Here is a 14,228-nt window from a genome sequence, read left to right on the forward strand (position 1 = left end):
GTCTTGCTCACTGTCCTAACTCAGTGAAATAGAGAATTAACCTGAGTCGGGTTTTAGTTTTAAGTTTTCCTGTTGTTAAGCTGAAATTTTCCATGAACATTCAGGCCTTACAGAAGAAGAAGCAAGACACTAAGAATCTGGCTTCTCTATCTAACCAAAGTGAAAAACGAGCAATAGAACTTGAACAGAACGTGGCTCAGATGAAGCATCAGCAGACCCTGCTAGAGAAAAGACTGCGTGAGGAGAGTGAAAAAAAAGAAGCAACTAGAAGCAGAGCTTCAGCGGGACCAGCTACAAATTAAAGTAGGATTCTTTCTGTTTCCTTATGACAAAGAATAAGATCAACCAGTTTGACCTTTGTTTTCCCAAAGGCAATGTACTATACTACCAGATTTTGTCCTTTTAAGTAATTGCTTACTTGACACTGAAGAAATTGTGTATAAGTATTTTCACAGAAATCTTCATTCTTCCTTTCTCTTCAGCTATTTTTTTGAATGTTATTATGTGATGTCTAGCCCTGAGTTGCAATTTTGCATGTAAATTAGTTCAATATTTCTGATTTCATGATTGTGTAGATTCTGTCATTAAATGTGTTTGAAAAACACACTGACTGAGGCAGAAAGAAAGTTTTGTTTGTTTGTTTTTGTTTAGAGGAACTTCAGCTTAAGATGGAACAGCAACAGAAGATTCTTAAAGACAGAGAGATTGCTGCATTTAAAAAGAAGAAAAATAACTCGGTGTGGACTTTACAGAAATCAGAGGTAGCTAATCTATTCCAAATCTGTGTGGACACTGAAAAGAAAGGTGTTTTATTCACCCCGTGTCATCTTTGTAAAGTGTTTGGAAGAAGAGCATTCCGTCCTCCCTCCCCTGTTTTTTTTTTAAATTGTTTTTTTTTTTTTTTTTTTTTTTTTTTTTGTAGCAAAAACTGAGACAAGTCAAGAAGCTCTTTAACTGGTTTTGAATGAACGAAAGGAGAGGGCTGTAATGTCTTTGTTTTTTCTATGACTTGTCAAAGGTAGTAATTCAGATAGCTGGAAATTCAACGAGTTTGGTTGTCTGGTAGGCTTGAAGGTGATTCTGATGAGCTCTGTTATAAATGTTGCACGGTTTGTTTGTTTATTTCTTTTCCCATCTGACAAATATGACAGACGGCTATGGTTTTGGTTGTTCATGACAGTGTTAGAATAGTAGGTTTCCTGTGCAACAGTGCTACCTGCATGATTTCAGAACTAGACATTGGAACATGAGAGTTTCATGAGTTAACCAAAGTCTTTAGAGGTGAAAATCAATTTAAAAAACGAAATAAAAGCAACTTCTTAGCCATACCAGCAATATGCCCACTGATAAACCATTGCTTCAGAAGAGACTTATAATAGACTCTGCTAGCAGGATCAGAACTCCCATTTTTTCTTTCTTTCAGCATCGCAGTTTCTCATCACGATGTGTTTTTCCACAAATCTTGGTCTTGGGCAAGAATCATGCAATGAGGATGGGCTAGCTGATTTCTTGTGGTACCTTTCAAACTTAGTTGTTGTCATTCTATATATGACATCTATTTCTATAACTGTTTTTAGGAAAATAATACATTTCCTTAAAAGCATCTGATAAAATTGTTTGCATAAGATGTAGTAATATAACATTGCTGAGCCTCTCCTTAAGTCAGTCCTATTTCTGTATTATCCTGAATCAGGATTCTGTTGATCACTTAATGTTAAGAATTGAAATGTTGATTTCTCACGTTTTATCAGTTACTCTAAAAGAGGAAAAACATAGTCATAAAATTCTGACCCAAATAGTCCTCGTTAATGCTCTCTGGATCTCTGTTTAAATTATAGAAGTTAGAAGAGCAAAAGAAATGGCTGGATGAAGAAATGGAAAGAATTCTTCAACAGCACCAACAGTTAGCGGAACTAGAAGAAGATTTAAAGAAAAGAGAAGCCATTGTAGCTAAAAAAGAAGCATTATTGCAAGAGAAGAGCCTCCTAGAAATCAAGAAACTGAGATCTAGCCAGGTGATTTAAGAAAAAAAAAAAAAGAAAGAAAGAAAGAAATTTAACACAATTGTAGAGCTGCCTGAAAAGACTATGGGAGGAGGGCAGCCGGGTAACAGAAGAGGTTTAAGCCATGCGACTTGTATCTCTAGCGCTGCCATTACATTATTGTGTGGCTTGATCAAATGAACATTTTAAACATGAATAATAGAATGTAATAACCTTTTTTTACATGATATCCCCGAAATTCTAACAACAAAACAAAATCTGACTTCCAAAGTTCTGTTATTGCAGCACATTAAATAACGATATCTAAAAAATTGCTCAATGCCTGCAAAGTAGAGAACATGGCAGAGAAACATTCTGTATTATTTACTTTGGCTACTGAGAAACAGAAATTGAAATGTCATTGTCACCGTAATGACTAACTCATGTAAGATATGTAGAAAACTGCACATTGCTTTTCTTTGTTTTCTTTCATCTTTTGATTAAATAGTAAATTTTATGGTAGCTGTCTACTTAGCCTAAATGGCATCCCTTTACAAGAAGTAGACAGGTCTTCCACTTTAGGATGCGACAGTCTCATGTACATGTTTATGGGGAAGGAGTTTTATATTTACGGTTTCTTTCATTCTTCCTCTTCTTTCTTTCTCTCTCTCTCTCTCTTTTTTTTCTTTTTTTAAAGGCTTTAAACAAAGATAGTATGAAATTGTCTACTCGCTTAAGTATGCTGGACCAGGAATTGTGTGATAAAGGTATGCAGCTTCAGGACAGCACTACTGAAGATAAGACAGACATTCTGGAAAAAATTCAGGTTCTTCAGAAGGAAAGGGATCAGCTACTCAGAAGAAGAAATAGTGTGGATGAGAAACTGAAAGAGGGTAACTGAAAAGTGTTGTCAGCTGAAGTAAGTAACTATCTCTGAGATACATCAAAGTTTTAGGCAATGTTGTATAATAAAGTATTCCAATCATGACCTAAAATGTCTCCCAGTATTAGACAGTAGAGAATCAAGGAACTGAGGTTGGGTGTTTTTGTTAACAGCCGACATGAAAATACTGCTATAATGGCACTACTTCCATAACAGTGAACAACATATACTTTCAGAGGAACTTACTTACTTTAGCTAGAGTCCGGACAAATGTCGCTGGCCTAACAATTCTATAATTAGAAATAATGAAACAGGATGTCCATCAATTTATCTTAGGCAGCTATTTTCCTATCAGGACATAGAACAAGGTGAAGTACTCTAATAGTGATGTCCCTTGATTTTTTTTTTCATAGGCTTTTGTGAAAGACCAAACCTCACCTGAAGGCCTCCATATAGTTACAATGAAAATAAGCCATATTGTGGATGTTACACACTTGAATTGATCAGTATAATTAAGTTGAAGATTGAATAAATTGATGTAAAATACACAGATTTGTTTTAGGTCTTGAGAAGCAGCAGTTGGGGCCTATTACTGAGCTGATAGCATGCCAGAAAGAATCCTATTTGCTTCACTCCACAGAATCTTCTGCAATACTTCAGGGCATGAATTTCTGCCACCTTCCTGCACAGATAATGGTCACCAAACTGCTTACAGATCTGATTGGTTCATTAATCGCTAATTAGAAAACTAGTTCAACTGAAAAAGTAATAGAAGTCATCAAATTGTGGGGAGGGGAAAATGGAGGAAGAATAGAATGTAAGCTTTTGTGGTGATGAACCATTTGTTTGAACTCTGGTCTGTGGAAGGGATATCAAGACATTTCCTGCTTGCTCCAAGCAGGTTCTAGATTTGTACTCTTCCTCTTATTTTTCCCATTCCATTCTCTGTACTACTACTAGTTAGTCTTGCTCTTCAATTTAGATTCACCTTTGAGAATGAAGTTAATGTCTTATGCACACAAAGGTTTGTTTTGTACTTTTTTTACAATCTCACTCCTGTGTTTCTGTGTAGGAAGAACATGTCCTTTTGCAGCTGGAAGAAGGAATTGAAGCCCTGGAGGCTGCTATTAATTACAAGAATGAAAGTATTCAGAGTCGCCAGTACTTGCTTAGATCCTCTTCACAGATCCTTTCACAGAGTGAGGATAATGCAATAGGAAAACTAGTTTCCTTGTCTGCTGATGAGCTCAGAGCTATCCTCTTCAAATACTTTAACAAGGTTTGCTTTGGCTAATGATCAATATTTTATCCTATTACCTGTTATTGCACTAAATAGTTAAATGAAATAGTGTCAAGAAGTAAAGTCAATTTAATCCACTTTCCTTGAAAGCCTGCTTAGGTTACTCACATCTGTTGTTAATTTGGATATTTTGCATCTTGACATCAACATAAAAAAGGATGCTTTTCTATTACTTGTTTGTATCTTGTTTTGGTGTCATTAGCTTAAAAGGTGTTGCAACTCTGGAAATTTCCTTGCTCCTTTCCACTGCTTTATGCTGCTAACTTCTCAAGTAGCAACATATTTAAACAGTGGTGTCGTATTGAAATTCTTCCCACCTGCAGTCTTTATTAACCTCAGGATAGTATTTCTTTTTTCCAAATCCATTATAAAATCTTTCTGCAAACAAGCGCTTACCACCATATACTGAAGAATCGTAATGACACCTGGAAACATAAAAAAGAAATGCATTAGGACTTGGTGTCTCTCTTTGCCCATGGGTGAACCTTGGGTGATTTTGTGAACAAGTTGTCTGTGGTACACAAATTGGCAGTTTTCCAGAAACAGGAAAAAAACTCTTGTATCAGTTTAAGTTCTGCACAGGGCATTAAAAAATCCACTAGTCCATGTGATCAAAATCTACAGAGCTCAATTCTGAAGTGTGAACTCGTGTCAGCAGGCAAATCTGTTTCCAGTATAAGCTTACAGCTTATACAGACAATTGCTTTTGTATCCATTCATCTATTAAGCAGAACTGTAAAAGCATTTGTTGAAATGGTTTGATAGAAGTGTATTAGATTGTCTTAGATTGTTGGCCTGCGAGAGTCTGAACGTAAATTACAACTGCAGACTGAAGAACAGGAGATGAAGGTCATAGACCAGGAAAATATAAAACGTGAATTGGAATCTGCACTTGAGCACATCAAGTTGCAGTGTGACAGGCAGCTGATGTTACAACACAGAGAACATGAGAAAAAACTACAGTTGATACTGCATCATTTCAAGGGTGCTTGTTTGTTTTCCAAGGGGAATTGTACAGCAGATATTATCTTTAGTCACTGTTGAGAAATACTGTGTTTCATATGAAAGAAAAAAGAAGATATGAGGTAGAAAGATAACATTTTGGCTGTTACTAATTCTGATGTCGTGTAGGATGCTGATGAACAGACACAAGGTGCTTGTATAAAAGAAAAAAGCTGACCATTTTTAAAAAACGGTCAGAATTGTCACATTTTTATATTCAATTTGTTGACATTGGAAAGGTGAAAGATAGCAATCCCCTTGATCTTTATCCTCTAAATGCTCCTATTAAAATGGAGAATTGGGGTTGGCATGGGCTTTTTGCTCCTCTGTCATACTAGTTTAAATGTACACCCTGAAAGCAGAGTGTCAGCAAAATACAGGACATTCTCTAGCTGGGCATCTTGATTTTGGCACAGAGAAGTGAAGTGAAGATTTGATTCTCATACTAGTTTTACTTGCCCTAGAACAAGATGGTGAAGGTATTGCAGAAACCTTGAAAGAGTATGAAGTAAAAGTCCAGCAACTGGAAAAAGACTTCTTTTATTCTAGAGAAAACCAGCAGAGAGCTGAAGAAGAAATTGAAGGGCTTTTTTGGAGAGTCACCCCATCAACTAATGGCACCTACTAAATGTAAGTACATGATCTTAAAATGCTTTTGTGTTTGTCAGTAGATCATTTGAGGGGTAGCAAACAGACAGAAGTATATCAGATAGACATAAAACTCATATTTTTACTGAACTAACTCTTATCCAGGAAGGTACTACATCTCCCCACACTTGCAAAGGAGAGACAACATCAGTTTGTAATAGAGGCAGTGGTATAACACTGTTCTAAATTCGTGTTTGGTTTTCTGTGGATTCGAGCATAATTTCAGAAGCTACAGTCTCACACTGTTGTGGTTGAGAAAACGGTATTTTATTATCTGAAAGACTCTGAATGGCATTATAATTAACAAATGTGTAATATGCTATGCTTTTAGATGCCAGTATTTTAAACAATCAACTTGATTTTGCTGCCAGCACTTGATTTCATAGAAGTTATTTCTTGGAAGATTGTCAATGAGGAGGTCCATACTTCCAGTTAACTAAAATCATTCTTTATTAAGGTTAAAAGACCTAGATATTTGTAGTAAGAAGATAAGCTTCCTAATGTGATCTGTGCTTTGACCAAAAAAAAAAAAAAAAAAAAAAAAAGGACCAACAAACAACTATGAAAAGTTTTTTTGATTGTTCCAGGTCCTACTAACCACAACTCAAACTTAAAATGAAGTAGTTCTAGTGTAGAAGCAAAAATGGTTTAATCATTGTCATTATCTTGGTTGTCTTACACCTCACACTGCCACCACCACCACTTCACACGCACAGTGCAGCCTTCTTGGCCCCGTGTTTCGTCTTAAGGCTCAGTGTGACTCATTCTTCCTCTTAACTGATGGTTCTATTTCGTCACACTTGAGGTAGTGCCATGTCTTTGTAACACGTAGATGCTGGTCACATATGCATCTGTTGCTACCAGAGTGAATTGAGGTTTAGCTCTCCAGGCAGGATAATAAGCCTAGAGGTTCATTACTCGAAAGTATGCTGTGACGGTGTGAACATGAATATTGCACAGGTTGGACTGTAAATGAGCATGGGGAAGATTATTCTGTGTCTAATACACAAAGAAGCATGTAGTCCAGGACATGTTTTGCTGTGAGGAAACATCCATCGCAGCCAAACTGTAGCGAAATGTAGAAGGATGAATGTCCCTGTGAATTTCTAACTTTTTCAAATCCATATGTTTGTAACGTTTGTAAGAAGCGCTCAGTATTTTTGTATAATTACCTTTAGTTATCTTTCCTCTGAATATATTTTGGGGCATAATACAATGCAATAAAAAAGTGATGAGCTTTAAAAATAACAAAAATCCCTGTGTACGTTAAAGTCACATTCAAAGACTATGTTTTGTGTGTTCTGCTAATGAAATTGCAGACTACTTTTGAAAATACAAAGAATTTCATATTTTACTGTCATGGTTCAGTTGTTTTAAGATTGCCTAAATTGCAAGTTAGAATGGTGAAGCTTGTATTACAAGCAAAGAGCCAGCGGAAAGTAAAAGACACAGTCTTTTACTTCCTCGTCTTTCGGGTGCTTAACATACAATGGTGCTAGCTCAGACCTAGGAATCACCAGTCTTTATCTTGTTCCCTGTCTCAAGTCCCCCCTTTTCTTGAGCCTAAGCAAATTCTTTGGCTTATTACAATCCTTCTTGATTAAAAGTTTTCATTAAATTCTTACCAGTTTTGACTTGGTGCTTGTTTCAGTTACACTTCCAGGTATCATAATCTAGTCCTTCATACAGCACCAAAATGCACATTGTACCACTACACAAGTCAAGACTACTACTCTTAAAAAGAAGATCAGGATTCCTCTAAACGATTGCTTAAGCCAAGAAAAGTTGGGTAACCAAAAAGGTGATTTTGTTGCATAATTCTCGAAAACCCCAGGAGGTGTCATCTTGAATTACCTTATGTAATCACCTTAGACTAATCACCTTATTACCGTAGTCTTTCCCCAAATGTTTTCGTGCTCAGTCTCAATTCCTCCTGCCTCATTTACACACATACAGCAACTAATATTGATTAAAGTGCATCCTTCCCCTTGGGAGGCAAATAAAAGGTCTAGTGCCTAAAACATTGATTTGTTCTAGTTGCTTGCACCAAACTGTAAGATGTTGTTGCAAATATTGGTTTCCGAAATGGGTTAGATCTTCTCCTTTGTCCGGCATTTGGTAAGGCCTGCCATCCAATATCTCCAAAGGGGCTTAGTTTGACCAAGTTTGCTCCTGGGGGATGGATGGAGCCCGTGGTAGGGAGCCATGTGGGAGCAGTGCTTGAGGAGCTGCTGCCTTTGGCAGCCCCTGCAGGCTCACTTCGGGAATCCCGTGTGAGGGATGAAGTTCTGTGTTTTTTGTTTTGTTTTTGTTTTGTTTTGTTTTGTTTTGTTTTTCTGAAGAAACCGGGTGTTTAAGAAGGAAATGCAGAGTTGCCTTTGTTTGGCACTCGATGGTCTTGAGGTCTCTTCCAACGTAGACATTCTGTGATTCTGTGAAGTCACAAACGCCAAGGCATCACACTGGCTGGCTCTGCAGCACAGATGCCAGGAGTGCTGCTTGGCATGGCGGCGGCGGCGCGGTGCCCCAGCCCCAGGCCCATCCCAGCCCCAGCGCACGTCGCCCTCCGCTCCCCCATGGAGCCCCCCGCCGCCTCAGCAGCCCCGTGGCGGACGCCCCATGGCAGAGCCGCCCCCGAGGAGAAGGAGCCCGCAGCCCTCTGCCCGCAACGCACCGCACTGCACCAAGCGCCGCGCAACGGCTGCCACCACCGTGGGGGCTCCTGGTGTGAGCGGCAAGCGGTGGCAAGGGGGGGCTGTGCTTCCTGAGTCAAGCTGCTGGACTCCGGCTTGCCTGGGCAATTGCCCATGTTGCTGAGGAGGCAACAGAGCCAAAGCCCTTCGGGCTGAAGATCCAGCACAGCTGGGGAGGCTTTGGCATTTCTGCACAATGCTGCTCAATCCTGCTTGGGAGCCCAGCCTCAGGTGCGGAATGAAGCCAAGCAAGCTCGAGGGAAACTGTGTGCTGGTAAGTTGTCAGTTCTTGCTTTCTTTTTCATTCCTCATGCCTAAGAAAACCTAACTCTTTCAAGCACCTGTTTGAAGACACGGTTTGATGGACTTGATTCTGGGTGTGCTCCTTAAGCTTGTTCGGCAGCTGTTGAACCCCGCTACACTTGCAGGAGACCTATGCTCGAGTTGATGCTTGCTGTGATCAAGCGGTGTTCTTTTGCTCTTCTTTGCTTTGGGGATGGTGGGTGAGGTTGCAAAGAGTTTTCAGGAGGATTCTTCTTTTCCTTTGCAGAATCCCAGACTGCGTATTAGAGCTGCTCTTCATCTCTGCTCGGAAAAGCTTCACGGGCCAAAAGAGAATGGAGATGAGGAAGGCAATGGAGAATGATGAGGACTATTTGCAGTCAGCACGCGTAAGCTTTGTGAAAGAATCAGGTGCATTTCTGTAGTGGTAGAAAGCGTAGCTGGAAAGACTTCCTAAGAACGTCAAGTCCAATTCATTGTTCTCAGTTAGAGCAATCCCGTAGTTTAGACTCCTGATAAGGTATTTGTCTGTAGGCAGCTGCCAACTTGTCCAGCTAATCCAATTCAGCCTGGAAAACAAGCAAGCAAGCAAGCAATCAAAAAGCACAGAAACCTGCAGTTTATGGAGTGCAACTGTCTCCTTTCTAATCTCATGGGTTTCACCAAGTTTTGGGTGACTCCAGGGCTGGCTTGCCAGGGAGACTTTCTTGAATTGCTGGCAGATCAGCCAGAAGGGCAATACAAGGCCCTGGCTAAACACAATCTGTAGGCTGCTTCTAGATCAACAGTTTCCTTGGTTACTCCACAACCTCCACAATCTCCACTTGCTTCGAAGCTGTGAAGATTGCAAGTCCACTTTGTGTTTTTCAGCCACTCTGTGTCAAACGCTAAGAGTTTTCACTGGCTGTTAAAACAGAAAGGACAAAGAGCCCCTCCTCTGGGTCTTCAGAAGGCTCCTAAGATCCCCCAGACTGGCTAAGTAGCGACGCTCTAGTATAGATGCATCTAGATGCAGTAGAGCTAGATGGTGGGAGAGAGGCTCTAGCATGGACGTGACACGCTTTGACAGCATCTTTTCTCTGACAGCAACTTCTGCCTTGGCTCTTCCCATCAAGCCAGAGCAGTTTCTTGGCCTGCACAACCTGCAGACTGACCTCTCGTGTGTATCCGTGCTGGACTGAGTGTAATGTTTGGAACACACACTGATGCTGTATTCACTAGAACTTTGAGAAGAGAGCGCAAGAAGCTAACCTGCATACGAGTTTCTTAGGTTTCTGTAGAGAGAGAGAGATGTACATGCATACATATTTACTTCTGTCTTTACTTCTTTCAAGATATCTTTTGTTCTCCAAAATGAATCCTCTGACTGTTACTAACGTATGGGACACACCTTGACACTCTAATGGCATAGAAATACTTTTCAGCTCATCCTTGCTATTGTTTCTGGATTGAAAAAATAATTGTGAATATGATTACCTGCTTGGAATCTTTTTTTTTTTTTTTTTTTTTTTTTTTTAGTATATATCTATTCTATTATGAAATCCTATAAAAAGGAGTGAACTCAAGAGGAAAAAAAAAAAAAGAAAACAATTTTATATCCACTTCTAAATTAGCTCAACAAATGAAACAGTAAAAAATGCACATAATATTTCTTCTATCCCAAGATTTCATGGTACAATAGTTCTTTGCCTAACCCTGCAATAGCCCCATAGGCATTGCAATTGCTTACTTGTGTTCTTCTCCTTTGCTTGTGTTTAGTGTTTGCTTTTCTAATGTTACAACATTGGATTGATTTACCTCTTTAGGTGTCAAGAGAAGAAGGCATTTGCTTCAGAGGACAGTACTTTGATGCTTTCCAGGGCTAATGGCCAAAGTTCTCAAAGCACTTTTTTTTCTTTTTTTTTTTTTTCCCCATCAGTGATTTATACATTTGTCAATCTTTCCATCTTCATTTACAACTCTGAATTTAGGTTTTAGGTGAACAAGAACCCTGAAACCAGCTGAAGCCATATCAGACATGAAGCCATATCAGACATAGTAAGGACATGTGTCTGTGAGGAAGTAATTCAGAGTGATTCTCTGGTGTCCTTTGGACAGCTTTCCTCTGGTCCTCTGCACTAAGCATCCCCAAGGGATATTTCAAAGCTCTCGGAATGATCTGTCATTCTCTCTTCCACTAGAGTCTCCATTAGAAAAGCGTGACTATTCCTTGCCCATGTGGAAAAGAAGTCCTCCTTGCGTTGTTTCTAAGCAAAACCTCTTTCTTGTGTTCTATGGACAGAAACCACTTGGCTAGATAAACTCAATCATTGCAAATGGAAGGAGTGGAACTACTTCAGCACCGTGCTTCGGCTTCTAAACAGAACTGTAATGTAGGTGGGGACGTAGCAAGAGGACATGGCCAAGCCAGGGTGGACTTGAAAGTGCCATGTCCGAGCCACAGCAAGAAGTCCGTGATTGCCCCTTGGAGACTGCTGCTCACCTAGTAGCACAGCAGCTGGAACGCTTCTGGATACTGCTGATGGATTGCCACGAATCAGGCAGTGACACAAGCTACGAGAACGACGGAAGTGACTGGAAGTGATGCTTCTCCCTGTTCTCCATTGCAATTTGTGAAAGAAAGGAGAAGAGAGGAGAAGAAGAAAGGAGAAGACGGGAGGGAAGGGGAGGGAATGAAGAGAACGGGAGGGAGGGGAGGGAAGGGTAAAAACGAGAATGGGAGGGGAGGGAAGGGCAGGGGAGGGCAGGGGAGTTCTGGGGAGGGCAGGGGAGGGCACGGGAGGGCAGGGGAGGGCAGGGGAGCAGAGTGTAGTGGAGTGTAGGGTAGTGTATGGTAGTGTAGGGTAGTGTAGGGGAGGGGATTGTTTGGTGAGGAGAGTGTAGGGGAGCGTAGGGGAGGAGAGTATAGGGGAGTGTAGGAGAGGAGAGTGGAGGGGAGTGTAGGGAAGGGGAGTGTAGGGGAACAGAGTGAAGGGGAAGGTAGGGGAGGTGTGTGTAGGGGAGTGTAGGGGAACTGAGTGAAGAAGAGGGTAGGGGAGCAGAATGTAGGGGAGGGTAGGGGAGCAGAGTGTAGGAGAGTGTAGGGGAACTGAGTGAAGAAGAGGGTAGGGGAGCAGAGTGTAGGGGAGTGTAGGGGAACTGGGTGAAGAAGAGGGTAGGGGAGCAGAGTGTAGAGGAGTGTAGGGGAGCAGTGTGTAGGGGAGGTGTGTGTAGGGGAGTGTAGGTGAGGAGAGTGTAGGGGAGTGTGTGTGGGGGGAATGTACGGGAGTATAGGGGAGGAGAGAGTCGGGGAAGGAAGTGGAGGGGAGGAGAGGGAAGGGGAAGGAGAGAATATTGCCTTATTTGTTACCTTTTTACTGTCTTCGTGTAGAGCCGTGACAGGCAAAATAAACTATGTTGGTGAAAAGGACGTCTTTGTCTGGTGTGATTCCCGCTCCCCCAGTTTAAATTAATCAAGAATAATCTGCTCCTGATTGAGGTCTTCCCTTACTAGTGCAGTGCTAGGACCTACGTGCTCAATGTGCTGAGGATGTGCAAGAGTCTTAGAAAACAGTCAAGTTTTCCTCCCTCCTTGCTTCTTTATGAAATAAACATGATATCATACAGCACCGGGCTGTTTTTCATGACGGAAATTCACTTCTACCCTGCACAACAAAGCTTATGATATATCCAGACCAGAGCTAAGCCGTCAGCTTGGGCAGCCACTGTCAGGCGTTCGCTTCTGTCCAGTCGCCCCTTGGGGAAGCCACTTGCACTGGTTGCTTTCCTCACAAGTTTACCAAGTTTGCGTAAAGCTCCAAAGCTCAGGCCTATGCAGACACAGACCTGCTGCTCCTTTAACACACAAGAGGGGGCTATTGTTCACAACAGCTTTTCCAGTGCTTCTCTCCGTTTTTTGTTGGAAATCCAGTCCTTGCTTGCAGATTGGCTTTTTCAATTCAGTGATTAGTGGGTACTGGAAGGTTCAAAAACAACACCTGACAATCTTGTCCATACGTAGGTAAGGAGAGATCTAAGGAAGGAACAGGTTGCAATACCTAAGGCTTATGCATCGCTCAAGCTTCCAGTTGAGCTGTGAAATCCACGCCTCAGGTCACTTGAGGTACCAGGAGTCCCTGTAGAACATACAGGGGTCTCCAGCAGTGAGGTTCCCTGAGCAGAGGGCTTCAAGAGCTCCACAGGGAATGAAAAGAAGACTTGTGATATCCATGAGGAATGTGGCTTGCTCTCGGCAATAGAGACAAATTCCTTTCTGATTAATGCTCCACCCTGCTCCACTCCAGGGACAGATGCCTATGGCAACCTGGTCCCAGTACGTAGTACTAGGATGAGGTGGCAGGGACTGTCCCCATTCATTTTCTTTCTTCAGGGTGGCCATGCCTCCTCTCTGGCTGAAGGTGGGCTTCATGGACCGTGTGAAGGGGAGAGGTCTGGGGAAGGACTGAAAAACTTGAGAAATACTCCGAGGATAAATCAAAAGTTGGTTGCACTGAAGTAGATAGGAAGTGCAAATGATAGCCTGGGTAGATTTGCTGCAAAGAATCTGAAGAATCTGGGTCTGCTTGCCAGAGCACTCATCCCAGTGGCTCATGATTTCTTTTGCACAGTTTTGGTTTGTTGTTCCCCAAGTCAGGATGGAATTTTGGGAATGCTCTTACACTTACCTCATGAAAGAAAGACATGTTCTTTACTAGGTATGATTTTACCTGCTTAGATTTAGGGTACTTAGGCTATGCTATACAACTCTTCTTCACAAGAATAGTCTTCTCTATACAACTCTGTATAGTTGGTCTAATGAAATGAAAGGAACAGTGTAAATTTACAGGAACAGTGTCAATTCCAGCATTTGAAGCAGTGCTGTGGCTTCATAATTAATAGACAGCTTTTAGAAGAACAGACAAAAATGATTCTATCTATCTTTATTTCCTGTGTAGATTTACTTAAGTGGTTCTTTCCCATTCATACTAATCCAGCTATTCACATACAGACCGGAGTTATGCACTAAAAAATTATGTCACTCTGTCACTTTCTGTCATGATGTAATTATTGCTTACAAGCAGCAGTCAATTGAACAAAGCCTTTCACATGACTGGCTGTCTAACAACTATGCTGCTGTTGTATTTCCCAGGTGGACCACTTCAGAATTTCATAGAAGTGAAGAAGGATGCCTATATGGTATGCTATCTGGCTACCCAGGTGTAGTCTGTTGGTTCCAAAACTGCCTGTCTTCACCTTGGGCAAAAGAACACAAGGTACTCAATATTGAAAAGATACCAGATAAGCATTAGTATCTTGAGTGTCGTAAGTACTCCAAGCCCGAAGGGAATTGCCACATTTCCTCTTGGCCAGCACAGCCGTGGTGTTTTTAATATCTTGGAAAACAAAATGATCAGGTATGCTGTGAATCAGCTGGCAATTTGCTTTGTGGCTTTTCTCAT

At 41.2% G+C, this 14,228-nt stretch overlaps 1 protein-coding gene across 1 annotated transcript in view; it reads left to right on the forward strand.

Annotated features, from left to right (window-relative positions):
• LOC113841777 (kinesin-like protein KIF27) overlaps window positions 1–10,315 on the forward strand; it is a 56,352-nt gene extending 46,037 nt beyond the window's left edge. Inside the window, 8 exon segments of the mRNA XM_072025275.1 lie at window positions 105–251; window positions 253–303; window positions 654–761; window positions 1,839–2,015; window positions 2,680–2,901; window positions 3,938–4,144; window positions 5,632–8,782; window positions 9,059–10,315. Coding sequence (XP_071881376.1) covers window positions 105–251; window positions 253–303; window positions 654–761; window positions 1,839–2,015; window positions 2,680–2,901; window positions 3,938–4,144; window positions 5,632–5,664 — 945 coding nt within the window. The 3' untranslated portion in view covers window positions 5,665–8,782; window positions 9,059–10,315.
• Window positions 10,316–14,228: the final 3,913 nt, after the last annotated feature.

This window comes from Anas platyrhynchos, chromosome 18 (genome assembly GCF_047663525.1).
Source record: "Anas platyrhynchos isolate ZD024472 breed Pekin duck chromosome 18, IASCAAS_PekinDuck_T2T, whole genome shotgun sequence".
Taxonomy (NCBI): Eukaryota; Metazoa; Chordata; class Aves; order Anseriformes; family Anatidae; genus Anas; species Anas platyrhynchos.